This window comes from Siphateles boraxobius, unplaced genomic scaffold, assembly GCF_051911475.1.
Source record: "Siphateles boraxobius isolate OS27281-9 unplaced genomic scaffold, OSU_SipBor_1 97, whole genome shotgun sequence".
NCBI lineage: Eukaryota > Metazoa > Chordata > Actinopteri > Cypriniformes > Leuciscidae > Siphateles > Siphateles boraxobius.
Window position 1 is genome coordinate 929739 of NW_027509227.1, and position 19480 is coordinate 949218.

The following is a 19480-nucleotide window of genomic DNA, read 5'->3' on the forward strand; positions in this document are numbered from 1 at the left end:
TTAGCTGGGACACAGACTGGTATTTGGCTTGGCCTGATTGCAGACCACTTAGCTGGTCCACAGATTGGTAACAAGCTTGTGCTGACTGCAGAACACTGGGCTGGTACACAGACTGGTAACTGGCTTGTGCGGACTGCAGGCCACTGGGCTGGTACACAGACTGGTAACGAGTTTGTGCTGATTGCAAACCACTGGGTGGGGTACATAGACTGGTAGCAGGCCAGTTCTAGATGTTGCCCACTAGGCCAGACCACTTGGCTAGTTCACAGATTGGGAGACAGTTTGTGTAGGTTTTTGGAAACCATGTTGGTTAACACACACTGGTAGCTGGCTTGTGCTAACGGCAGGCCGGACTGGGAGCTGGTCTGGGCTGGTTGTCGGATGCCAGACTCGTCCACATACTGTGAGCTGGCTTGGGCTAGTTGTTGGATGCCAGACTGGTCCACATACTGTGAGCTGGCTTGGGCTGGTTGTTGGATGCCAGACTGGTCCACAGACTGGTAGCGGGCTTGGCCTGATTGCAGACCACTTAGCTGGGACACAGACTGGTAGCGGGCTTGGCCTGATTGCAGACCGCTGGGCTGGGACACAGACATGTAGCGGGCTTGGCCTGATTGCAGACCGCTGGGCTGGGACACAGACTGGTAGCGGGCTTGGCCTGATTGCAGACCGCTGGGCTGGGACACAGACTGGTCGCGGGCTTGGCCTGATTGCAGACCGCTGGGCTGGGACACAGACTGGTAACAAGCTTCTGCTGACTGCAGAACGCTAGGCTGGGACACAGATTGGTAACGGGTTTGTGCTGAATGCAGGCCACTGGGCTGGTACAGTGGCCTGCATTTACTACACACCCAACTGATACTTTAAATTAGTTGTCTGGGACACAGACTGGTAGCGGGCCGGTCCTGGATGTTGCCCACTAGGCCAGACAACAGACTGGCATCTAGCTTGTGCAAACTGCAGACCACTTGGCAAGTTCACTGATTGGGTGACAGTTTGTGTAGGCTTTTGGAAGCCATGCTGGGGAACAAACTGGTGGCTGGCTTGTGCTGAAGGCAGGCCGGACTGTGAGCTGGTCTGGGCTGTTTGTTGGATGCCAGACTGGTTCACAGACAGTGAGCAGGCTTGGACTGGTTGTTGGATGCCAGACTGGTCCACAGACTGTGAGCTGGCTTGGGCTGGTTTTTTGGATGCCAGACTGGTCCACAGACTGTGAGCTGGCTTGGGCTGGTTGTTGGATGCCAGACTGGTCAACAGACTGAGAGCTGGCTTGGGCTGGTTGTTGGATGCCAGACTGGTCCACAGTCTGTGAGCTAGCTTGGGCTGGTTGCAGGCCACTGGACTGGTCCACAGATTGCAAGACAGCTTGTTCAGAGTTCTGGCTAATGGCTTGAGAGAATATTGTTGGAAGCTGGGCTTGGCTACAAGTTGGTATCTTGCCTGTGCTAGCTGCACACCACTAGGCTAAAAGCCGGCTTGCCCTAACTGATGGCTGGGTTGTGAGGACTTTATCTGCTGCAAAGGCTTGACCAAAAAGGTAGAACTTGAAATCTGGACTGGGCTGTTACCGGAAAATAACTTGGAACCACTTGAAATCTACTTCTTGACAATGGACTGCACTGCAGACTGGTAGCGGACTTCCACTAATTGGCCACTGGACTGGGCAATTATTCTGCACTATTTGCAGTCTACTAGACACCATAGACTCATTACTAGACTGTACTACAGTTTGATAGTTGAGCGGTGTTGGCTCAGGCAGAGACTCAATGTGCTTACTTGTACCCATTGCAGTGTTCACAGAAACAAGACTGCCACTTCCAGCTGAAGATATCAGAGATCCTTGAAGTTGACTACTTGCATCAGAGTCAAAACCAGACTTATACACATTAGTCACTGGTCCAAAACCAGAAGAGCCATTTTGAGGACTATAGCTTACACTTCTATACACACCCTTAACTTGTGCAGCACTGTAAGTATTACTCCTTGATCTTTGAGGACTGATGGGATTTGATACATCAGCACCATACCAGCTGTAGGAACTTCGTGGCTTCACATCCTGCATGGGGAAACCAGCCTGATAGGATCCAGGATATCCACTCCTGACAAAGCAACTAACTTGAAGAAAATAAAAAAGGGAAGAGAAAGAATCAAACAGACATGCTAGTGTCACCGGCCGGGGTGGGGACAGAGCCCAGTAGCCCACCACCCGTACCAACTACCGATCTGAGGAGCTACACCAAGGGAACACCACGAGGCCGGACACGAGATACTTTAAATTAGTTGTCTTTATTAGATATTAAAACATACTTAAAATATTATCAACTTGGAGAACTGAACTCAGTCTATTCTTCCGAGCGACCAGGGAACTCAGTATGCTCAACACCCAAGGATCTTCAGACAAGTAACCCGGAACAGCAGGAGGAGCTGGCTTGCTCTGCTTCCTCAGGACAGCGGTGGAGTTCAGAATGATCAGACTACGAGGGTCTTCAGGTAAGTAACTCCGAGCAGCGTGAGTGACTTTCTCTATTTCCTCAGGACAGCGGAGGAGCTAAGGATGCTCGGACTAAGAGGATCTTCAGGTGAATAGCTCAGAGCAACGTGAGGTACTGGCTTTCTCTGTTTCTTCACTAAAGCAACAGAGCTTGAAAAAAACAGGAGGTGGCGGTCATCGAGGTCGCGAACTCCAGGCGGCGTGAATGGTGAATGACTGGTTCTCTCTGTTTCTTCAATACAGTAATAGAGCTCGAAATACCTGAGGTGCAGGGTCTTTAGAACTACCAGGAAGCTCAGGAGGTGGCGGTCTTCGATTTCAGTGAACTCAAGGCGGCGTGAGTGACTGGTTCTTTGTTTCTTCACTACAGCAATGGCCACCTGCACACATCTACACACACAGTCAAGTCGTAGAACCTCCCCACGGGGCTGGATGATCCCAGGAAAGATTTAGAGCGACGGACTATTTCAATTTTCCTTTAACTTGTGCATACATCAAGCCCTCCACAATCCCACACGTGAACACTTCAATTCGTAAGCACTGCAACTCTACAAATACCTCACAGGGGATTTAAGCCTTCACTTCATTTGGCCTAGATCATTCCACCAGCAGCTCCTATTCAGACCGGAGGGGGGTGTAACATCATTATGACTAAATGGAGCTTTATACGAGAAAATGGTCGGCCATGACAGCGAACCGGAACAGCCCTGGTGTTACCCCGGAAGTGCGCCCCAAAGGAATCACGCGCTGATTTTTAGTTACGCCTTCGTCACCCAGTGACACTAGCAAACATGAATTATATAGAACTTGCCTGGATAAACCTTACGACTTCCAAAATGGTCACAGACACAAATACTGAGAAGTGCCAAAGAAAAACTAAAAACTAAAAAAAACTAAAAAAGACACTTGTTAGATGAACGCCACTTGTTAACAAATGCCAAATACTACAATTTATCATCATACCTTAAGAGTCAGCTAGTGGTATACTCCATGGTCAAACAAAAACTAACCACCTCAACAACACCAGTAAAAATTAAAAAAAACATACTTGGACCTCCAACACATATTAGTGTTGCCTGACGGGACTCTTTATAGTGCCAGCAACTGCAATTTACCAATTGTTTCCTGACAATCAGTTGTCATGGGAACATGTAATACCCAATTATTAGGTTCAGGTGTTACAACTCTTATCATGACAGCTGCCATTTCATTAAAGATAGCTGCTTTTATATACTATGATTACTGGACAAAAAGACAGCACAAGAATTACTTTTTGGGGATTAATTAAAATAGTTGATTTTTTATTCACTGAGAATACATTTTAGCATTTAAGGAAGCATTAGTATGCTCACTGTTGAAAAGTCTTAGCATTGGTTTGGTCTAGCAGCCATATATATTTTTATATTAAAATGTATTTAGTTCAATGATAACAGATGTTATAAACGTTTTTTCTTGCAAATTTGTATTTCTGGCTTTATGTTGTGATTAACCAATCAACAGATTTGTTTGGAGTATCTTTAGGAGTTTTTTTTTAAACTCCTTATTATCAGCACTTCTCAAATGCGAAAATACAAATATTTTTTTCGTCTTTATTGAAACTGTTTGAAAACAAGAGCACACTGATCATTTTATTTCAGATGTGTTATGAGTAAAAACATGCCAACATACAAATCTGGCAGGACTATTCCTGTGAGCTTTCCTGTGGTGAAAGCCGTATTCAGATGAGACCCTCATCAGTTTTTTTTTTGTGTGTGTGTATACAGCTGAATGGACATAACTTTATTTTATAACAGAAAGACCAGGTCTAAAAGGAAATATATAAACACACAGGGCTCAACACTAAGGAGTTCATAAATAAAACAATATTTGAATAAATAACGTTAAATAAAGACACTTATGAGCAAATTACAAGGAATAGCACAAATTAAGATACAAATTAAATAAACAGATTTCAGGTAGGCCTAACAGTATTTAGGTAAAAAAATACTATAATGTATAAATTATATTCATCTTTACTAAAGCTAAATAAGTTATTCAGTCATGATCAGATTTGGGCAGAGTTTTAGGCTACTTTCACTATAAAGAGCTCTCTCTCTCTCTCACTCTCTCTCTCTCTATGTGTTTGTGTGTGTGTGTGTGTGTGTGTGTGTGTGTGTGTGTGTGTGTGTGTCAGTGTAGTTCAGTTGTTAAAACGCTCTCTCTCTCTGGGTTGTGTGTGTGTGTTTGTGAGTGTAGTTCAGTTGTTAAAGCGCTCTCTCTCTGGGTTGTGTGTTTGTGTGAGTGTAGTTCAGTTGTTAAAGCGCTCTCTCTCTGGGTTGTGTGTGTGAGTGTATGAGTGTAGTTCAGTCGTTAAAGCACTCTCTCTTTTGGGATGTGTGTGTGTGTGTGAGTGTAGTTCAGTTGTTAAAGCACTCTCTCCCTGGGTTGTGTGTGTGTGTGTGTGTGTGTGTGTGTGTGTGTGTGTGTGTGTGTGTGTGTGTGTGTGTGTGTGTGTGAAAGGATACTTCCTGAGTCACAGTGTGGCTTCAGGCAGGATCGGTCCACCTCCGACATGATCTTTGTCCTGCGCCAATTGCAGGAGAAGGCCAGAGAACCGAACAAAGACCTGTTCATTGCCTTCATTGACCTGACAAAGACTTTTGACACCATTGACCGTCAAGTCCTTTGGGTCATCCTGGAGAAGTTTGGGGTGCCTTCAAGATTTCTGTACATCCTACAGCAGTTTCACGTTGGCATCCAGGCTCGTGTGATTGTGGGTACATCTCAATCCCCCTCCTTTCCTGTGCAGGTAGGAGTGAAACAGGGGTGTGTACTGGCTCCAGTGATCTTCAACCTCTTCATGGCAGCAGTCACCCTCATCTCCCGTAACTCCCTCAGCCCCGACAAGGGTGTTTCCCTACAGTTTCGTCTGGACAGGAACCTCTTTAATCTCCGCATCTCCGTACCTTCACCAAAGCGGACGTCTACCGGGCAGTCTGCGTTTCACCCTGCTGTATGGTGCAGAAGCATGGACTCCCTACCGCAGGCATATTCGGTGTCTTGAGGGTTTTCACATCAGATGCCTCCAGCGCATACTAGGTGTCACATGGAAAGACAAAATCCCCCACATGGGCATCCTACAGCGCACCAACTCCAGCAGCATGGAGGCAATCCTTGCTAGGCGGCAACTGCGATGGGTTGGACATGTTATCCGCATGCCTTCCCACCGCCTACCCCGGCCGGTCCTCTTTGGGCAGATATACGCAGCCAACAGGAGACCTTGGGGTCAGAAGCGTCGCTACAAGGATCACCTCAACGAGACCCTGAAAAGCTGTGGCATCAACCCTGGAGTCCTGGAAACAACAGCTGCCAACCGACAGGCATAGAGTTCTACATGCGATCTGGGGGCCCAACAGATCAAATTACAGCGCGCTCAACACAGAACTGAGCTGCATCAGCGCAGATACCAACGCGCACAGCCACAACTATATCCATACCCAGACGCAGCATTCACATGTTCCTACTGCGGCAGGACATGTGGCTCCCGGATTGGGCTTCACAGCCACCTTCAATGTCACCGCCGACAGCAGCAGTTGCCTCAACATTCCAACAATGCATCCTAGAAGTGACGTCATCTTCGAAATCGATGGACTGCATAAGAAGTGTGTGTGTGTGTGTGTGTGTGTGAGTGTAGTTTTTTTAAGACCAAATGCATGGATCTGATTTTCTCTGTTTACGTTAAAGCTCCAGTAGGTAACTTTTGTAAATAAATATTTGTTAAAACTGTCATTATATCCTGACAGTAGAATATGAGACGGATAATCTCTGAAAAAATCAAGCTCCTCTGGCTCCTCCCTGTGGTCCTATTGCCATTTGCAGAAATACACCGCTCCCGGTCAGAAACAACCAATCAGAGCCATGAGGAATGTCTTAGCAGTGTCAATCACGCTCGTGTACGCGCTGATCACACCCCTCTCTTGCACAGCGCGAGCACGTACCGTCGTTCAAACTCAAGATTGCCGGTGTGCTGCAGCTGTGCTATTGGCGGAGAAACAACCTAAACTGCCAATTTCTTGAGTGGCACCTGCTCATAAAACAAGGAGGTAAAAGGAAAAAGAACGATGACGATAAACAAGCGAAAAAGAAAGAATTAGACAGAGCCCATTGACTCGGTGTCAAAACTCTAGCAGCATAAAGATAAAATGTCACGCACTGTGGTAAGCAACAATTGAAACCTGCTAATTCACTGGCTTGTCATGGTGCTGAAATAATGTACTAGCAAACCTTATCAGAATCAGAATCAGAATCAGAAAGAGCTTTATTGCCAAGTGTGCTTGCACACACAAGGAATTTGTTTTGGTACTGAGGCTTCCAGTGGACATATACAAATACAACAAGAAACATAATACTATAAATTATAAGAATAAAAAATAAAAATAAAAATATATGAGAATAAAAGTATCACAGTTGGGTTTAGTCAGAACAGACATTTTCAGATTTACAGATTAGCTTATCTAGCATTACGTATCACTAGAAAAATTACTTGGATACTGTAACGTTATACCGTTATATTAACGTTATCTTACTAGCTATTTATAGCTTATAGAAAGAATGCAAAGGTATAAAGTTACATGTATTGCAAAATACATAATGATTGGAGGACCAAGTTTGTAGTCAAAGTATGGGCAGGCCATAGTCAATGTAAAGCATATTGTATATGTCTCGTCCCTATTAGTGAATGTTCCATAACTGTTTATAATCCGCCGTCATTGGTGGTCCTGCTTACTAGCTTGCGCATTCACGCACGGCAGGCTCCGCTGTGGGGGAGGAGCTGTGGAGGGAGGGCCTGTAAGTTGTGCATCTTCAAATTTTCAGGCTAAGTCAACGTTTTCTAAAAGCTCCCTACTGCTGCTTTAAGACTTTTTATTTTATCTCTGGGCTTAGGACGATACTCACCAAAATTGCCATTTTTACATCATTTCGAGTGTATTCAGTTGTTTAAGCGTGACAAGACACAAAAGAGAGCTCAGTTCAGTAATAGTGTGCTGACGCAGAGAAAACACTGCATGTGTACAAAATTGAGCTTCTTTCGCATCTTCTTGCAGACGAACGGTTTAAAATCCTTTGAATGTTTATGAAGACCACATTCATGTTCTAATACTGCTTTCTAGTTTCTAAATAACAAGTGTAATTTTGAAACCAACTGGCTGAAAACTATCATCTCCCTCAAAATCTAGAGTTGAATAAAACACCAATTTTGCAATCTGTCATTATTTGGCCTGAGGCCAGAGTGTAACCTCTTGAGCATCAATTTAAAAAAGAGTTACTCTGAGGTCCTTAGAGGACAAAAATGTCCCTGTCATAAAATTAAGCTTTGGAGCACAGACTTAAGTTTGGTCTCATTTCAAAGAAGAACCTTGGTCGAAGTAAAAAGCAAAAGTTAAAGGTTTAAGAATATGAAAATTATTTTATATAAAATATGTATGCAATAAAACTGTGGGTAAGTTTCATTTAATAAAGCAACATTTTAAACAAAAAGCTCAGAAAATTAAATTGTCAAAGACTAGGTCTGGATCGAATTAAGAATGATGATCAAAACCGATGGAGGAGATAGTCCATCAACACCCCCAAAGCTTAAGAGTCATTAACCCTTCCTGGGCTGACATTTCATTCTGTAGCAATAGGCAGTTTTGAACATATGTATGCTTTTAGATAATCACATTATTTTACATTTGCCCCAGCAATCTTCTATCAGTTGTTACTGTGGCTTCTTTCCAAATATTCTTAGACTTTTATCAGCATGTCAAGTATACTCAAGTGCAATTAAAGTATCTTTCAAAGTACATAAAGTATATTTATATGTTCATTAAATACATAGTTTAGTCTGTTCAAATGGCCATGAATGATCAACTGACCCAATGCATTAACATTATGGGAAGCATGCCATCCCTATGACAGTTTAAGTGTGCTATTAGTGTACTTTTTAAACAGTCGACCTAATGAGCGTTTACACTATGAAAGCAATCTAGTCAAATGAATTCGACTACCCGGAAGTTGTTGAAGGTGGATAAGCTCAAAACATTTTAGACACCTTTACACTTGTTTATAGTATACACTTTGATCTGCTCAACCAAAACTTATCTACAGGTGTAAACGTAGGAGAGAACAAAGCAGATTAATGTTAAACAAAGATTAGGTCATGCTAATGCAGTACAACTCCCAGTAGACACTTGAGGTTACAAGTTTGTTTTTTTTTGTAAAAAGAAACACTAAATAAAGAACACAAGGCAAAGTATGCAGCTATGACTTCACTTGATGCAACAACCTCAATATGCCTGGAGATGAATGCTTATTTTGAGTAGTCTGAGAGTGCAGAGGTGCTGGTTCTTGAAAGCCAGGCTGGAAAGACTGCATCAGACTCATAGCTTTAAGTGGCATTTTACTGGGTTGCTGCAAAGGTTTGGAACCAAGACTTGAAAGAGACATGTAACTTGACTGCTCTGGCTTAGGAAAGACCTGGAATCTAGACCGCCGGGACACAGACTGGTAGCTGGTTTGGGCTGATTGCAGACCGCTGGGCTGGGACAGAGACTGGTAGCGGGCTTGGCCTGATTGCAGACCACTTAGCTGGTCCACAGATTTGTAACGAGCTTGTGCTGACTGCAGGCCACTGGGCTGGTAGACAGACTGGTAACGGGTTTGTGCTGATTGCAGACCGCTGGACTGGGACACAGACTGGTAGCGGGCTTGGCCTGATTGCAGACCACTTAGCTGGTCCAGAGATTGGTAACGAGCTTGTGCTGACTGCAGGCCACTGGGCTGGTAACGGGTTTGTGCTAATTGCAGACCGCTGGGCTGAGACACAGACTGGTAACTAGCTTGTGCGGACTGCAGGCCACTGGGCTGGTACACAGACTGGTAATGGGCTTTTGGCGACTGCAAGCCACTGGACTGGGACACAGACTGGTATTTGGTTTGGCCTGATTGCAGACCGCTGGGCTGGTACACAGACTGGTAACGGGCTTGTGCTGACTGCTGGCCATTGGACTGTGACACAGACTGGTAGCGGGCTTGTGCTGACTGCAGAATGCCGGGCTGGTCCACAGACTGGTAACTGGCTTGGCCTGATTGCAGACCGCTGGGCTGGGACACAGACTGGTAGCGGGATTGGCCTGATTGCAGACCACTTAGCTGGTCCACAGACTGGTAATCAGCTTGTGCTGACAGCAGAATGCTGGGCAAGGACACAGACTGGTATCTGGCTTGGCCTGATGGTAGACCGCTGGGCTGGGACACAAACTGGTAACGGGCTTGTGCTGACTGCGGAATGCTGGGCTGGGACACAGACTGGTAGCGGGCTTGTGCTGACTGCAGACTGCTGGGCTGGGACACAGACTGGTAGTGGGCTTGGCCTGATTGCAGGCCACTGGGCTGGGACACAGACTGGTAGCGGGCTTGTACTGACTCCAGGCCACTGGGCTGGTACACAGATTGGTAACGGGCTTGTGCTGACTGCAGGCCACTGGGCTGGTTACGGGTTTGTGCTAATTGCAGACCGCCGGGCTGAGACACAGACTGAAAATGGGTTTGTGCTGATTGCAGACCACTGGGCTGAGACACAGACTGGTATTTGGCTTGGCCTGATTGTAGACCACTTAGCTGGTCAACAGACTGGTAACGGGCTTGTGCTGACTGCAGGCCACTGGGCTGGTTACGGGTTTGTGCTAATTGTAGACCACCGGGCTGAGACACAGACTGGTATTTGTCTTGGCCTGATTGCAGACCGCTGGGCTGGTACACAGACTGGTGACGGGCTTGTGCTGACTGCTGGCCACTGGACTGGGACATAGACTGGTAGCGGGCTTGTGCTGACTGCAGACTGCCGGGCTGGTCCACGGACTGGTAACTGGCTTGGCCTGATTGCAGACCACTTAGCTGGTCCACAGATTGGTAACGAGCTTGTGCTGACTGCAGGCCACTGGGCTGGGACAGAGACTGGTAACGGGTTTGTGCTGATTGCAGACTGCCGGGCTGGTCCGCAGACTGGTAATGAGCTTGTGCTGACTGCAGGCTGCTGGGCTGGTACACAGACTGGTATCTGGCTTGGCCTGATTGCGGACCACTTAGCTGGTCCACAGACTGGTAACAAGCTTTTGCTGACTGCAGGCCACTGGGCTGGGACACAGACTGGTAACTGGCTTGTGCAGACTGCAGGCCACCGGACTGCACCACAGACTGGTAGCGGGCCAGTCCTGGATGTTGTCCACTAGGCCAGACAACAGACTGGTATCTAGCTTGTGCCAACTGCAGACCACTTGGCCAGTTCACTGATTGGGAGACAGTTTGTGTAGGTTTTTGGAAACCATGCTGGGGCACAAACTGGTAGCTGGCTTGTGCTGACGGCAGGCCGGACTGGGACCTGGTCTGAGCTGGTTGTTGGATGCCAGACTGATCCACAGGCTGTGAGCTGACTTGGGCTGGTTGTTGGATTCCAGACTGGTCCATATACTGTGAGCTGGCTTGGGCTAGTTGTTGGATGCCAGACTGGTCCACAGACTGTGAGCTGGCTTGGGCTGGTTGTTGGATTCCAGACTGGTCCACAGATTGGTAGCAGGCTTGACCTGATTGCAGACCGCTGGGCTGGGACACAGATTGGTAACTGGTTTGTGCTGACTGCAGGCCACCGGACTGCACCACAGACTGGTAGCGGGCCGGTCCTGGATGTTGCCCACTAGGCCAGACAACAGACTGGTATCTAGCTTTTACAAACTGCAAACCACTTGGCCAGTTCACTGATTGGGAGACCGTTTGTGTAGGCTTTTGGAAGCCATGCTTTGGAACAAACTGGTAGCCGGCTTGTGCTGACAGCAGGCCGGACTGTGAGCTGGTCAGGGCTGGTTGTTGGACGCCAGACAGGTCCACAGACTGGGAGCTGGTTTGGGCTGGTTGTTGGATGCCAGACAGGTCCACGAACTGGTACACAGACTGTGAGCTGGCTTGGGCTGGTTGTTGGATGCCAGACAGGTCCACAGACTGTGAGCTGGCTTGGGCTGGTTGTTGGATGCCAGACAGGTCCACAGACTGGTCCACAGACTGTGAGCTGGCTTGGGCTGGTTGTTGGATGCCAGACAGGTCCACAGACTGTGAGCTGGCTTGGGCTGGTTGTTGGATGCCAGACAGGTCCACAGACTGGTCCACAGACTGTGAGCTAGCTTGGGCTCTTTGTTGGATGCCAGACAGGTCCACAGACTGGTCCACAGACTGTGAGCTGGCTTGGGCTGGTTGTTGGATGCCAGACAGGTCCACAGACTGTGAGCTAGCTTGGACTGGTTGCAGGCCACTGGACTGGTCCACAGATTGCGAGACAACTTGATCAGAGTTCTGGATAATGGCTTGAGAATATTGTTGGAAGCTAGGCTTGGCTACAAGTTGGTATCTTGCCTGTGCTAGCTGCACACCACTAGGCTGAAAGCTGGCTTGCCCTAACTGATAGCTGGGTTGCGAGGACTCATTTATCTGCTGCAAAGGCTTGACCAAAAAGGTAGAACTTGAAATCTGGACTGGGCTGTTACCGGAAAATAACTTGGAAACAACTTGAAGTCTACTTCTCTGAGGCTTGACAATGGGCTGCACTGCAGACTGGTAGCTGACTTCCACTCATTGGCCACTGGACTGGGAGCTGTTCTGCACTATTTGCTGGCTACTAGAATCCATAGACTCATTACTAGACTGTACTACAGTATGATAGTTGAGCTGTGTTGGCTCAGGCAGAGACTCAATGTGCATACTTGTACCCATTGCAGTGTTCACAGAACCAGAAACAAGACTGCCACTTCCAAATGAAGATATCAGAGAGCCTTGATTTTGACTACTTGCATCAGAGTCAGAATCTGGATTATACACATTAGTCACTGGTCCAAAACCAGAAGAGCCATTTTGAGGACTATAGCTTACACTTTTATACACACCCTTAACTTGTGCAGCACTGTAAGTATTACTCCTTGATCTTTGAGGACTGATGGGATTTGATACATCAGCACCATACCAGCTGTAGGAACTTCGTGGCTTCACATCCAGCATGGGGAAACCAGTGTGATAGGATCCAGGATATCCACTCCTGACAAAGCCACTAACTTGAAGAAAATAAAAAAGGGAAGAGAAAGAATCAAACAGACATGCTAGCAAACATAAATTGTTTAGAACTTGCCTGGATAAACCTTACCACTTCCAAAATGGTCACAGACACAAATACTGAGAAGTGCCAAAGAAAAACTGTAGACAAAAAACACATAAAAAAAGACACTTGTTAGATGAACGCCAATTGTTAACAAATGCCAAATACTACAATTTATCATCATACCTTAAGAGTCGGCTAGTGGTATACTCCATGGTCAAACAAAAACTAACCACCTTAACAACACCAGTAAAAATTCATAAAAACATACTTGGACCTCCAACACATATTAGTGTTGCCTGACGGGACTCTTTATAGTGCCAGCAACTGCCATTTACCAATTGTTTCCTGACAATCAGTTGTCATGGGAACATGTAATACTCAATTATTAGGTTCAGGTGTTACAACTCTTATCATGACAGCTGCCATTTCATTAAAGATAGCTGCTTTTTTATACTATGATTACTGGACAAAAAGACAGCACACACAATACTTTTTGGGGATTAATTAAGATACTTTATTTTTTATTCAGTGAGGATACATTTTAGCATTTAAGGAAGCAGTAGTATGCTCACTGTTCAAAAGTCTTAGCATTGGTTTGGTCAAGCAGCCATATATATTTTTATATTAAAATCTATTTAGTTCAATGATAACAGATGTTATAAATGTTTTTTCCTGCAAATTTGTATTTATGGCTTTATGTTGTGTTTAACCAATCAACAGATTTGTTTGGAGTATCTTTAGGAGTTGCTAAACTCATTATTATCAGCACTTCTCAAATGCGAAAATACAAATATTTTTTTCGTCTTTATTGAAATTGTTTGAAAACAAGAGCACACTGATCATTTTGTTTCAGATTTGTTATGAGTAAACACATGCCAACATAAAAATCTGGCAGGACTATTCCTACGAGCTTTCCTGTGGTGAAAGCTGTATTCAGATGAGACCCTCATCAGGTTTTTTTTTGTGTGTGTGTGTGTGTGTGTGTGTGTGTGTGTGTGTGTGTGTGTATTCAGCTGAATGGACATAACTTTATTTTATAACAGAAAGACCAGGTCTAAAAGGAAATATATAAACACACAGGGCTCAACAATAAGGATTTCATAAATAAATAATATTTGAATTAATAATGTTAAATAAAGACACTTATGAGCAAATTACAAGGAATAGCACAAATAAATACATTAAGATACAAATTAAATAAACAGATTTCAAGTAGGCCTAATAGTGTTTAGGTAAAAAAAATACTATAATGTATAATTTATATTCATCTTTACTAAAGCTAAAGAAGTTATTCAGTCATGATCAGATTTGGGCAGAGTTTTAGGCTACTTTCACTTTAAAGCGCTCTCTCTCTCACTCTCTCTCTCTCTATGTGTTTGTGTGTGTGTGTGTGTGTGTCAGTGTAGTTCAGTTGTTAAAACGCTCTCTCTCTGGGGTGTGTGTGTGTGTGTGTGTGTGTGTGTGTGTGTGTGTGTGTGTGTGTGTGTGTGAGAAAGTGTAGTTCAGTTGTTAAAACGCTCTCTCTCTGGGTTGTGGGTGTGTGTGTGTGTGTGTGTGTGTTTGTGAAAGTGTAGTTCAGTTGTTAAAACGCTCTCTCTCTGGGTTGTGGGTGTGTGTGTGGGTGTGTGTGTGTGTGTGTGTGTGTGTGTGTGTGTGTGTGTGTGTCAGTGTGAAAGTGTAGTTCAGTTGTTAAAACGCTCTTTCTCTGGGTTGTGTGTGTGTGTGTGTGTGTGTGTGTGTGTGTGTGTGTGTGTGTGTGTGTGTGTGTGTGTGTGTGTGTGTGTGTGTGAAAGTGTAGTTCAGTTGTTAAAACGCTCTCTCTCTGGCTTGTGTGTGTGTGTTTGTGTGTGTGTGTGTGTTTTTGTGTGTGTGTGTGTGTGTGTGTATGTGTGTGTAGTTCAGTTTTTAAGTCCAAATGCATGGATCTGCTTTTCTCTGTTTACGTTAAGACTTTTTATATTATCTCTGGACTTAGGAGGATACTCACCAAAATTGCCATTTTTACATAATTTCGAGTGTATTCATTTGTTTAAGCTTGACAAGACACAAAAGAGATCTCAGTTCAGTAATGGTGCGCTGACGCAGAGAAAACACTGCATGTGTACAACATTGAGCTTCTTTCGCATCTTCTTGCAGGCGAACGGTTTAAAATCCTTTGAATGTTTATGAAGACCACATTCATGTTCTAATACTGCTTTCTAGTTTCTAAATAACAAGTGTAATTTTGAAACCAACTGGCTGAAAACTATGATCTCCCTCAAAATCTAAGGTTGAATAAAACAACAATTTTGCAATCTGTCATTATTTGGCCTGAGGCCAGAGTGTAACCTCTTGAGCATCAATTTAAAAAAAAAAAAGTTACTCTGAGGTCCTTAGAGGACAAAAATGTCCCTGTCATAAAATTAAGCTTTGGAGCACAGACTTAAGTTTGGTCTCATTTCAAAGAAGAACCTTGGTCGAAGTAAAAAGCAAAAGATAAAGGTTTAAGAATATGAAAATTATTTTATATAAAATATGTATGCAATAAAACTGTGGGTAAGTTTCATTTAATAAAGCAACATTTTAAACAAAAAGCTCAGAAAATTAAATTGTCAAAGACTAGGTCTGGATCAAATTCAGAATGATGATCAAAACCGATTGAGTAGAGAGTCCATCAACACCCCCAAAGCTTAAGAGTCATTAACCCTTCCTGGGCTGACATTTCATTCTGTAGCAATAGGCAGTTTTGAACATATGTATGCTTTTAGATAATTGCATTATTTTACATTTGCCCCAGCAATCTTCTATCACTTGTTACTGCGGCTTCTTTCCAAATATTCTTAGACTTTTGTCAGCATGTCAAGTATACTCAAGTGCAATTTTAAAGTATCTTTCAAAGTACATAAAGTATATTTATATGTTCATTAAATACAAACAGTTTACTCTGTTCAAATGGCCATGTATGATCAACTGACCCAATGCATTAACATTATGGGAAGCATGCCATCCCTATGACAGTTTAAGTGTGCTATTAGTGTACTTTTTAAACAGTCGACCTAATGAGCGTTTACACTATGAAAGCAATCTAGTCAAATGAATTCGACTACCCGGAAGTTGTTGAAGGTGGATAAGCTCAAAACATTTTAGACACCTTTACACTTGTTTTTAGTATACACTTTGATCTGCTCAACCAAAACTTATCTACAGGTGTAAACGTAGGAGAGAACAAAGCAGATTAATGTTAAACAAAGATTAGGTCATGCTAATGCAGTACAAACAATACTAAACTCCCAGTAGACACTTGAGGTTACAGGTTTGTTTATTTTTGTAAAAAGAAACACTAAATAAAGAACACAAGGCAAAGTATGCAGCTATGACTTCACTTGATGCAACAACCTCAATATGCCTGGAGATGAATGCTTATTTTGAGTAGTCTGAGAGTGCAGAGGTGCTGGTTCTTGAAAGCCAGGCTGGAAAGACTGCATCAGACTCATAGCTTGAAGTGGTATTTTACTGGGTCGCTCCAAAGGTTTGGAACCAAGACTTGAAAGAGACATATAACTTGACTGCTCTGGCTTAGGAAAGACCTGGAATCTAGAGTGCCGGGACACAGACTGGTAGCTGGTTTGGGCTGATTGCAGACCGCTGGGCTGGGACACAGACTGGTAGCGGGATTGGCCTGATTGCAGACCACTTAGCTGGTCCACAGATTTGTAACGAGCTTGTGCTGACTGCAGGCCACTGGGCTGGTACACAGACTGGTAACGGGTTTGTGCTGATTGCAGACCGCTGGGCTGAGACACAGACTGGTAATTAACTTGTGCGGACTGCAGGCCACTGGGCTGGTACACAGACTGGTAACGGGTTTGTGCTGATTGCAGACCGCTGGGCTGAGACACAGACTGGTAATTAGCTTGTGCTGACTGCAGGCCACTGGGCTGGTAACGGGTTTGTGCTAATTGCAGACCGCTGGGCTGAGACACAGACTGGTAATTAGCTTGTGCGGACTGCAGGCCACTGGGCTGGTACACAGACTGGTATTTGGTTTGGCCTGATTGCAGACCGCTGGGCTGGTACACAGACTGGTAGCGGGCTTGTGCTGACTGCAGACTGCCGGGCTGGTCCACAGACTGGTAACTGGCTTGGCCTGATTGCAGACCGCTGGGCCTGGACACAGACTGGTAGCGGGATTGGCCTGAATGTAGACCACTTAGCTGGTCCACAGACTGGTAATGGGCTTGTGCTGACTGCAGACTGCTGGGCTGGGACACAGACTGGTAACGAGCTTGTGCTGACTGCAGGCCACTGGGCTGGTACACAGACTGGTATTTGGCTTGGCCTGATTGCAGACCGCTGGGCTGGTACACAGACTGGTAACTGGCTTGGCCTGATGGTAGACCGCTGGGCTGGGACACAAACTGGTAACGGGCTTGTGCTGACTGCAGACTGCTGGGCTGGGACACAGACTGGTAGCGGGCTTGTGCTGACTGCAGACTGCTGGGCTGGGACACAGACTGGTAGCGGGCTTGTGCTGACTGCAGGCCACTGGGCTGGTACACAGACTGGTAACGGGCTTGTGCTGATTGCAGGCCACTGGGCTGGTACACAGACTGGTAACGGGCTTGTGCTGACTGCAGGCCACTGGGCTGGTTACGGGTTTGTGTTAATTGTAGACCGCCGGGCTGAGACACAGACTGGTAATGGGTTTGTGCTGATTGCAGACCGCTGGGCTGAGACACAGACTGGTATTTGGCTTGGCCTAATTGCAGACCGCTGGGCTGGTACACAGACTGGTAACGGGCTTTTGGCGACTGCAGGCCACTGGACTGGGACACAGACTTGTATTTGTCTTGGCCTGATTGCAGACCGCTGGGCTGGTACACAGACTGGTAACGGGCTTGTGCTGACTGCTGGCCACTGGACTGGGACATAGACTGGTAGCGGGCTTGTGCTGACTGCAGACTGCCGGGCTGGTCCACGGACTGGTATTTGGCTTGGCCTGATTGCAGACCGCTGGGCTGGTACACAGACTGGTAACTGGCTTGGCCTGATGGTAGACCGCTGGGCTGGGACACAAACTGGTAACGGGCTTGTGCTGACTGCAGACTGCTGGGCTGGGACACAGACTGGTAGCGGGCTTGTGCTGACTGCAGACTGCTGGGCTGGGACACAGACTGGTAGCGGGCTTGGCCTGATTGCAGGCCACTGGGCTGGGACACAGACTGGTAGCGGGCTTGGCCTGATTGTAGACCACTTAGCTGGTCCACAGACTGGTAACGGGCTTGTGCTGACTGCAGGCCACTGGGCTGGTTACGGGTTTGTGTTAATTGTAGACCGCCGGGCTGAGACACAGACTTGTAATGGGTTTGTGCTGATTGCAGACCGCTGGGCTGAGACACAGACTGGTATTTGGCTTGGCCTGATTGCAGACCGCTGGGCTGGTACACAGACTGGTAACGGGCTTGTGCTGACTGCTGGCCACTGGACTGGGACATAGACTGGTAGCGGGCTTGTGCTGACTGCAGACTGCCGGGCTGGTCCGCAGACTGGTACCTGGCTTGGCCTGATTGCAGTCCGCTGGGCTTGGACACAGACTGGTAGCGGGATTGGCCTGATTGCGGACCACTTAGCTGGTCCACAGATTGATAGCGGGCTTGACCTGATTGCAGACCGCTGGGCTGGGACACAGACTGGTAGCGGGCTTGGCCTGAGTGCAGACCGCTGGGCTGGGACACAGACTGGTAGCGGGCTTGGCCTGAGTGCAGACCGCTGGGCTGGGACACAGACTGGTAGCTGGTTTGTGCTGACTGCAGACCGCTGGGCTGGGACACAGACTGGTAGCGGGCTTGGCCTGAGTGCAGACCGCTGGGCTGGGACACAGACTGGTAGCGGGCTTGGCCTGAGTGCAGACCGCTGGGCTGGGACACAGACTGGTAGCGGGCTTGGCCTGAGTGCAGACCGCTGGGCTGGGACACAGACTGGTAGCGGGCTTGACCTGATTGCAGACCGCTGGGCTGGGACACAGACTGGTAGCGGGCTTGACCTGATTGCAGACCGCTGGGCTGGGACACAGATTGGTAGCGGGCTTGGCCTGAGTGCAGACCGCTGGGCTGGGACACAGATTGGTAACTGGTTTGTGCAGACTGCAGGCCACCGGACTGCACCACAGACTGGTAGCGGGCCAGTCCTGGATGTTGTCCACTAGGCCAGACAACAGACTGGTATCTAGCTTGTGCCAACTGCAGACCACTTGGCCAGTTCACTGATTGGGAGACAGTTTGTGTAGGTTTTTGGAAACCATACTGGGGCACAAACTGGTAGCTGGCTTGTGCTGACGGCAGGCCGGACTGGGACCTGGTCTGAGCTGGTTGTTGGATTCCAGACTGGTCCACAGACTGTGAGCTGGCTTGGGCTGGTTGTTGGATGCCAGACTGGTCCACAGACTGTGAGCTGGCTTGAGCTGGTTGTTGGATTCCAGACTGGTCCACAGATTGGTAGCGGGCTTGACCTGATTGCAGACCGCTGGGCTGGGACACAGACTGGTAGCGGGCTTGGCCTGAGTGCAGACCGCTGGGCTGGGACACAGACTGGTAACTGGTTTGTGCTGACTGCAGGCCACCGGACTGCACCACAGACTGGTAGCGGGCCGGTCCTGGATGTTGCCCACTAGGCCAGACAACAGACTGGTATCTAGCTTTTACAAACTGCAGACCACTTGGCCAGTTCACTGATTGGGAGACCGTTTGTGTAGGCTTTTGGAAGCCATGCTGTGGAACAAACTGGTAGCCGGCTTGTGCTGACAGCAGGCCGGACTGTGAGCTGGTCTGGGCTGGTTGTTGGGCGCCAGACAGGTC

At 46.8% G+C, this 19480-nt stretch overlaps 3 protein-coding genes and 1 long non-coding RNA gene across 4 annotated transcripts; all 4 read right to left on the reverse strand.

The window, feature by feature from the left end:
- Positions 1–263: 263 nt before the first annotated feature.
- On the reverse strand, positions 264–11982 carry LOC143733306 (uncharacterized). The gene is made up of 4 exons (XM_077224969.1): positions 11958–11982; positions 10680–11862; positions 9159–9179; positions 264–834 (listed from the first exon to the last, which is right to left on the reverse strand). The coding sequence occupies exons 1-4, from the start codon at positions 11980–11982 to the stop codon at positions 264–266; spliced, it is 1800 nt and encodes a 599-aa protein (XP_077081084.1).
- Positions 1804–3539, reverse strand: LOC143733330 (uncharacterized). The gene is made up of 3 exons (XR_013201319.1): positions 3455–3539; positions 3318–3367; positions 1804–2115 (listed from the first exon to the last, which is right to left on the reverse strand). It is a non-coding gene; the product is annotated as an uncharacterized LOC143733330 (long non-coding RNA).
- Positions 9238–10318, reverse strand: LOC143733337 (uncharacterized). Its single transcript, XM_077225022.1, has 2 exons — positions 9276–10318; positions 9238–9241 (listed from the first exon to the last, which is right to left on the reverse strand). Exons 1-2 carry the CDS (start codon positions 10316–10318, stop codon positions 9238–9240), a joined length of 1047 nt encoding a protein of 348 aa, XP_077081137.1.
- LOC143733328 (uncharacterized) lies at positions 11814–12933 on the reverse strand. Its single transcript, XM_077225012.1, has 3 exons — positions 12831–12933; positions 12693–12742; positions 11814–12603 (listed from the first exon to the last, which is right to left on the reverse strand). The coding sequence occupies exons 1-3, from the start codon at positions 12857–12859 to the stop codon at positions 12128–12130; spliced, it is 555 nt and encodes a 184-aa protein (XP_077081127.1). The 5' UTR covers positions 12860–12933; the 3' UTR covers positions 11814–12127.
- Between the last annotated feature and the right edge of the window lie 6547 nt (positions 12934–19480).